The 7429-nt window shown below is 36.6% G+C and overlaps 1 protein-coding gene across 1 annotated transcript; it reads right to left on the bottom strand.

Moving 5' to 3' along the window:
• Positions 1 to 714: 714 nt before the first annotated feature.
• LOC138873555 (uncharacterized) lies at positions 715 to 1424 on the bottom strand. Its single transcript, XM_070152026.1, has 2 exons — positions 1244 to 1424; positions 715 to 1184 (listed from the first exon to the last, which is right to left on the bottom strand). Exons 1-2 carry the CDS (start codon positions 1422 to 1424, stop codon positions 715 to 717), a joined length of 651 nt encoding a protein of 216 aa, XP_070008127.1.
• Between the last annotated feature and the right edge of the window lie 6005 nt (positions 1425 to 7429).

Here is a 7429-nt window from a genome sequence, read left to right as displayed (position 1 = left end):
ACCTAGTCGTAGAGACTAGGTGCCGTCACGATAGTTCACGGAGGGCAAACTGGGGTCGTGACACTACAAGTCATAAAACATCAAACGAACACACAGTAAGAATCAAATAGGGGAACAGGGTTCTAATGCTTAAACCAATAGGTCGGTTGCTGCATTCTTGCCAATTATTTTGAATTTCAACATCATAACACATATTTAAATATTCAACATAAAATAAAAAGAATACACAATCAGAATAAAACTTGGGTTGCCTCTCAAGTTGCGCTTGATGTAACGTCGTGGCACGGCAATTATTACCAATTTCAGCAAGGCTCTTGCAAAGAGTGCTCCTCCTCCAACTCCCCATCATCAGTGAAACCCAAGAATCAAACCCTTTTCTAATTCACCTTAACAATCTTGTTATCCTCGGGTTTGATTTCAAATGCTTCAGCCCTTGCCCTTTTCAAGAACTTTTTGTCATGACTATACATCATCCGCTTTATAAGAATCACTCTATTTTTTTTACATCAAGAGGCAATTTTTTAGGGTGGTAGATATAGGAACTTTTATCCTCAAGTGCATCTACGTCATCCTTGTACCCCTATACCTTTTCTCCATTGCAATCAACTATCACACTTTGGTCCACAGTTTCAGCTATCAGCTGAACTACCGATATCACCTCCATGTCACTTGGTTACCTCATGGACTCACAAACATTGAAAGTTAAGAACCTCTTCACTTTTCAACATCACAAATTGATATCTTTGTAGCTAGGAATGGCCTTCCTAAGATGATAAGAACCTCTTTGTCTATCTCATAATTAAGAATCACAATGTTGGTAGGGTAGATAAAGCGATCTACTTTCACTAGCACATTATAGATGATTCCTATTTGCCTTTTCATGGTTTGATTAGCCATTAGTAACCTTATAGTTGTGAGTTGAGGAGTCCCCAAATCCAACTTTTTAAAATAGCATATAGCATTGATGCTTGCTCCAAGGTCATAAAGTGCCTGGGTGAATTTGTGGCTACCAATGGTATAAGGAATAAAGAAAGCGCTGGGATTTTCTCTTTTCTGAACCAAGGTGCTTGTGACAATGGCACTACATTGATGAGTAACATCCATTTTCCCCAAGGTCACCCTGCTCTTTCTTGTAACAATATCCTTCATGAACTTTTCATAACCCGGCATTTGCTCAAGAACTTCTGCCAAAGAAATGTTCACCGTCAATTTTCATGACATTTCAAGAATTTTTTGAACTTGCCTTCTTCCATCTTCTTTTCAAGTCTTCGGGAAAATGGAGGAGGTGGACTTGGAATTGGCTTCAAATCTTGGGGGACCCGCTCATCCTTTTCCTTCTCTTTAAAATTTTCCTTCCTTTGAATAGATGGAGATTTTGAACTTTCGAGCTCCTCCTCAATCACAATAGGAGCATCAACACACATTTTTCTCTTCTCGGAACTCTTTTCTTGTTGCATATTCTCATCAACCACATCTTCTTCTAACACTTTCTTTTTCACTAGAACCTTTCCACTTCGGGTAGTGATAACCAAACAATGGGATGTCCCACTTCCATCATTATTTAGGTTCGAGATGGTCACTTAGAAGATCTATTTTTTTGTAGTAGGTTAAATGAAGTTGCAATTTGAATCAATTGAGTCTCAAGTTGCTTGATTGATTTTGAGTGAGAGCTCACACGTTGGTGAATATCTTTCAATAAAGCAACAGATCGGTCTTGGTTCTTCAATACCCTTGACAACATATCCCCAAGTTTTGAACTAATGGGATTACTAGTTGATTGATCACGGCTATGGTAGGGAGGAAGTTGACTCTATTGTTGATACATGGGGCCTGTTGGTGGAACATAGGGATTTGAAATCCTTTTTAGGTAGTTGTTGTCCCTCCAATACCTTGATTTCTATCTCTCTAATGCGAATTTTCTTGCCCATTGTCCAATATTTTTTCCCTGGACCTTGTGCATTTGACCTCCATGGATGGTAGGACCCTTGGAAATTAAGTCGGAACCCCCACCTTGATAGTTGTTTAAAAACTTAGCCTCTTTGTCTTGAATTTTATAGCATTCTTGATCATATGACGAGTTCCGTTGAAAACCTTGCTCGAAATTTGTGGCATCAACTATATTAACCTTTTTGGTCCCCTTCTCCATGAGATACTTGGTAAGAATTGACATTTGTGTTGCCAAGTTGCTCCATCCCTTTCTTCTTTTTTCTTGATTGCTTCACGAGACCTTTGGATCCACTTCCTCTCCTAACCTTACTAGCTGTAGTGTACCAAACATGGTTGTTTTTTGTTATTTTATCAAAAAACTTGCAAGCCTTCGAAAAAGTCTTCTCTATGATAGACTCATTCGCCGTATTATTTGCTACTGAATGATTGATCGAATCAAGTGAGCGAAATAATATTTGCAATAGGATCACATCGCTCAACCCCTGATTTGGACATTGCCTCAACTTCTTCTTAAATCTAACTTATGTCTCATGCAAAGCCTCATCTGATAGTTATCAAAAATATATAATTTTATCACGGAGTTAAAGTGTACGCACCGGTGGAAAGAACTTATCAATAAATTTACACACCAACTCTTCCCATGTTGTTATGGATTGAGCCAGCATATCATCCAACCACGTAGTGGCCTCACCTGTAAGTGAAAATAGGAAAAGCCTTAACTTTAGTATTTCTTCAGAAAAAATTGTGTTACTTATGCATATACACACCATAATGAAATTTCTCAAATGCATATTTGGGTTCTCATTTGCTAAAGCCGTAAATTTAACCCTTATTTTGAAGCATGTGGAGGATAGTGATGTTGGCATGAAATTTTGCAGTACCAGCTATCCTTGGCAGAACAATGGCATTAGCAGAACACATATTTGTTGCATTTTGATTCTCCCACGTCATCCTCCGCATCATGTCGTACCTATACCAAAACAAATAATAATTCATGATAAATAGAAATACATACCAGAAGTGAAGCTCGCACTGATTTGTAATTTCTAGACCGTATTTTCCGATATTGACAGTAAAATTTGATATGCCCAAATTATACCCTTTTAAATGGCACAAGCAGTCATTGTCAAATATATAATCCAATAGGTTTGGGGCAGAATCTCAGAGAGAATGCTGCTTAGGATGAATTACTTGTTAAGTGTGAAACCCAACTAGAAGTCTAATATTTTTATGGTGACAAGTAAAAAGATTGGGTTTTATGACTACAATTAAAAATTGATTAATAGTTTAAAACTAAGTAAGAAAAGATTATGATGCTATTTTATAACAAGATGATAAAAGAACTAGGGTTAAGTCCCTAAGTGAGGTAATGCCAATGGGTATATAATTTAGCTAATTTACTGAAGCGAAGTAATGAATACTGATATTTAAACTTCGATTAAAGATCACTCAACTCATTCAATATTTATCACTCCTAGTTTTCGAATATGAAGTGTGTGAATGTGAGCAATAAATAATTTCCAAGCTAAACTCTTCTTATCTCTAGGTTGCATTTATTATATGAGGCTCAAAGCTCCAATCCTTGTTGTTCATATTTTCCAAAACCCTAACTCTCGTTCTCTAAAAAAGTTAAAGTAATGATAGTTGTATTTGATGTTTGCAACCACCAAATAAACTTTAAAGCATGAAGAGTAAATATATAATACCCACTTTAATAAAAATAAGCTTTTGTATTCATACTCATTCACATAACCAAACAGATGTCTCACAATCCTAGCTAAAGTATTTAGCTAGATAATAAAGAACAATACAAAATATAAAGGCTAAAATGAATCATTCTTACAAAGTAATAAGGAAGAAGGAGATAAAATATGAAATATTCTTGTCTTTCAAGCTTCCAACAACTTAGAGAGAATAATATTGAACGTGGGAGGCAAAATCTAAATATGGATGATCTACAAAATCTTAAATAATCTATTTATAAAGTCCCAAAACTGTGCCAAGAACTAATAAATATGTCTTCTAGGGAACATTTGGGATCGCATAATAGATTACAGAATGGATCTGTGGTCCGCATATCTTCCATCTTCACCACAAAACGACTTTTCACATCTAGAACATGAATTCGAAGAATGTTTACAAATCGCACAATGGACCACAGAATAGACATGCAACCGTAAAATGAATGATCCTTGGTCAATCGCAGATTGAATTTTTTTATTTTTTTACTTTCTTTGCGTTTGCAGCTCGCAAAGAGGTTACGCGGATTGCAGAGAGGACCGCAGAATGATCCTTTAGATTTTAAAAAAATTTCTATTTTGTTTTTCTTCTACTTGCTAGACTTTTGTATCTCTGTTTTGCTATTTGCAGAATTGCTCGTAGACTTGACTTCAAGAACTGGTAGCATCTGTCTCTTTTGTGGTTCCCATCTCTACTTATGCGGCCTGCATTTTAGTTTTGTTGTCTGCACAGTTTATCACAAAATGAACTCTAAGCTTATTTTGACACTTTTGCTTGTTTTTTATACTTCGGCTCCAAGTTTTTATAAAACAGTAGAATAACATAAGAAAGACAAAAAAATATGCTTGATAGCGAAAGCTTATGCAAATGGCATAGAAAGTGCCGCATTTCCACGGCACATCATTTGGTGAAGGGTGGTGAAATCAGGATGGTGGGTGATGATTTTTGGTGGTGGCAATGGTAGTAGGGTGATTTTGGTGGGGAGCAGTGATGGTAATGTGATTTTGGTGATGGATTTAGTGATGAGTGATGAAATCTATCGTGGTGGTTGTAATTTTTTATGGTGAAATATATGAGTTTGGTAATGAGAGTAAAATTAGTGGTGGCCGCATGGCGATTTTGGAGGTGATAATCTGGCAGATTTGGTGGTGGCTAAAGAAGGAGTTGGTAAAATAGAAATAACATACCAATTTTTTTATTTTTTAATTTGATATAGAGTTATGTGACGGGAAGACATAGGAATACTGTGGAACAGATATAGAGCGAGTATAAAATGTCTTTCGTTAAGAAACTGATTATATTTGTTCAGTGGAGGTATTAGTTCCACCAGAAATAAGAATAAGGGGGTTATCAAGTCTTCCGTAAAAATTAGGTGTGAAACTAATTGTTTTGGATAATTACAGGGTGCAACTTATATATTTTTCTTTATATTGCGTTTACACATCAAGTATGTAGTGGCTATGTAATATGTGAGACCCAAACGGAGAAAGCGATGATGAAACTCACACTCATATGGTTTTTGTCACACTCTGACATCGGGAGCGCGATCGATACTTAACTAAGATATTCTGATCAAGCAAGCCTACTTGATGCTTTCTACCTGACCTTACCCATGCATACAGTGAAGATGCATTCCATTTATTAGACAATGAGAAGGTTACATGAACAATAGCCGTTTCATTACTTTTAGAACTTCATTAAAGATTACCCAAATTATTGCATTACACATTCATAGTTTGAAGTGGAACATGTGATACAATTACAACAATTCTAATTTGACTTTCCGAACACCAATGTATAACCCACACTATATCTATGAAGCCTCTAACCAATACAAAAAAGTACTATGATAGTGCTGGCAACAAGACCCCGGCTATGCCTCAAAACATTAAACATAAAGAACAAAAGGTACAAGATACCAAAATAAAGTGGGGCTCACCAAGTCAGTTGGGAAGAGGGTGTACCACTATCACTGGTCGATGCCGCATGTCGTGAAACCACCTACATCCATTAAAGATGCAGCTCCCCCGACAAAAGGGACGTTAGCACATATTGAATAGTACTAGTATGTAATACTAAATACCCTCTCAATAGAACGAGTAACAATTCAATAAGAAAGAAATATGAAAACCAATGAGAACCTCAAACCATATAACAATGTCAAGTTAAGAGAAAGATAAATTTCAAGTAAATAATAATGTTTTAGGTTGGGATATCTTTAGTACCGATATGCCGCCGTGTTTTTAGCATAGAGTCTGATCACGACCCGATTGGCTAAGCCATCTCACCCAAAGACGTTCAATCATAACACCACCGTGTGCGCGGCATGGCGTTTGTTCTCAGCCCGATCAGCTAAATCGTCTCACCATAATGTTGTATGGGTCGACATTACATCACATTTCGCTAGCAATTATTTCATCCTAAATAAGGGAAATAATCTCAATACACCAATCTCATCCCATTTAAGGGGAATAATCTCAACACATCATTACGGAGATTTACCCCTCAATCACTCCTACATCAGCACGTGTAATTTCGAGATTAGGTTATTTCAACCTACCCATCCTCAGTGACTTAACGATACTCCAAAAATATTTATATAAATAATTTTCAGCTCATTTCATAATCTTTCACACGTTTTTTAATTTTATTTGCACTAGTGTCACGACCCGAAAATCCCACCCTCAGAACCGTGATTGTGCCTAACGTTTCACTTGCTAGGCAATCTAACGTTAGAATAATTTATCTATTTTTAGCAGTTCATATTAAATGATAATAAAGAAGCTGAAATAACTACAATAAACCTGAGGTAAAGTACAGAAAACCCATAACAACTGAAATATCTAATACAACCTCGAATCCGGTGTCACAAGTGCACGAGCTACTAGAACAGTACAAATAAAGGTCTGAACAAAAATATAAATCTGTCTCAGGGATAGTACACAGCTAAGATAAGGAGGAAGGGGACTTTAGGGTTGTGGATGCCGAGTTGTTGTACCTCAAGTCTCCACTCAATAGCCGACCAAGCAATCTATGAACCGCCGCAGGGATCAACTCCAAAATTTGCACAAGAAGTACAGAGTATATTATGAGTATAATGTACTCTGTAAGTGCCGAGCTAACCTTGATGAAGTAGTTACGAGGCTAAGGCGGTCAATTACAATAACCTTACGCAGTATAAAATAACAGCAGAAAAGAAAATGTGGAAACGAATTAAAATAGTTAACACATGAAGATAACTCAGCCTTCGAAGGAAAACTAGTAAATGCCAGAAATACCAATCCTTGCAGTCTCATATGAAAATACCGAAGCCAACATAACACAATAAGGAAATAGAAACATATAGACTGTTGCGGCACACAACCCGATCCCACCATACAACATAATTCTCCCTTATTCCACCACAATAATATCAACAATAATAAATAATATATGTTGCAGCGTACAACCCGATCCTACCATATAATGAGAATCAATATCATAATTTACCCTTATTTTACCACATTAATACAACCTTATTTTACCTGTTGTGGCATGCAATCCGATCCTACCGTGTCAATATAAATTCACCCTTATTTTCCCATATCAATCCGACCTTATTTCACCTGTTGCGGATCGCAACCCGATCCTACCGTATCAATATAAATTCACCCTTATTTCGCCAGACCAATCCACCCTTATTTTACCTTTTGTGGTACGCAACCCGATCCCACCATATACATATACATAAATAAATTAGTGT

Source organism: Nicotiana sylvestris, chromosome 7 (assembly GCF_000393655.2).
Source record: "Nicotiana sylvestris chromosome 7, ASM39365v2, whole genome shotgun sequence".
Taxonomy (NCBI): domain Eukaryota; kingdom Viridiplantae; phylum Streptophyta; class Magnoliopsida; order Solanales; family Solanaceae; genus Nicotiana; species Nicotiana sylvestris.
The sequence above is the reverse complement of the archived record's forward strand: the minus strand, read 5'-3'. Positions and strand labels throughout refer to the sequence as shown.

Coding starts and splice junctions, on each gene's coding strand:
- LOC138873555 (XM_070152026.1), bottom strand. CDS start 1,424: ATGTGTGTTGATGCTCCTATTGTGATTGAGGAGGAGCTCGAAAGTTCA. Junction 1,185..1,243: donor TGAAAAGAAGATGGAAGAAG/GCAAGTTCAAAA, acceptor TTTCTTTGGCAG/AAGTTCTTGAGCAAATGCCG.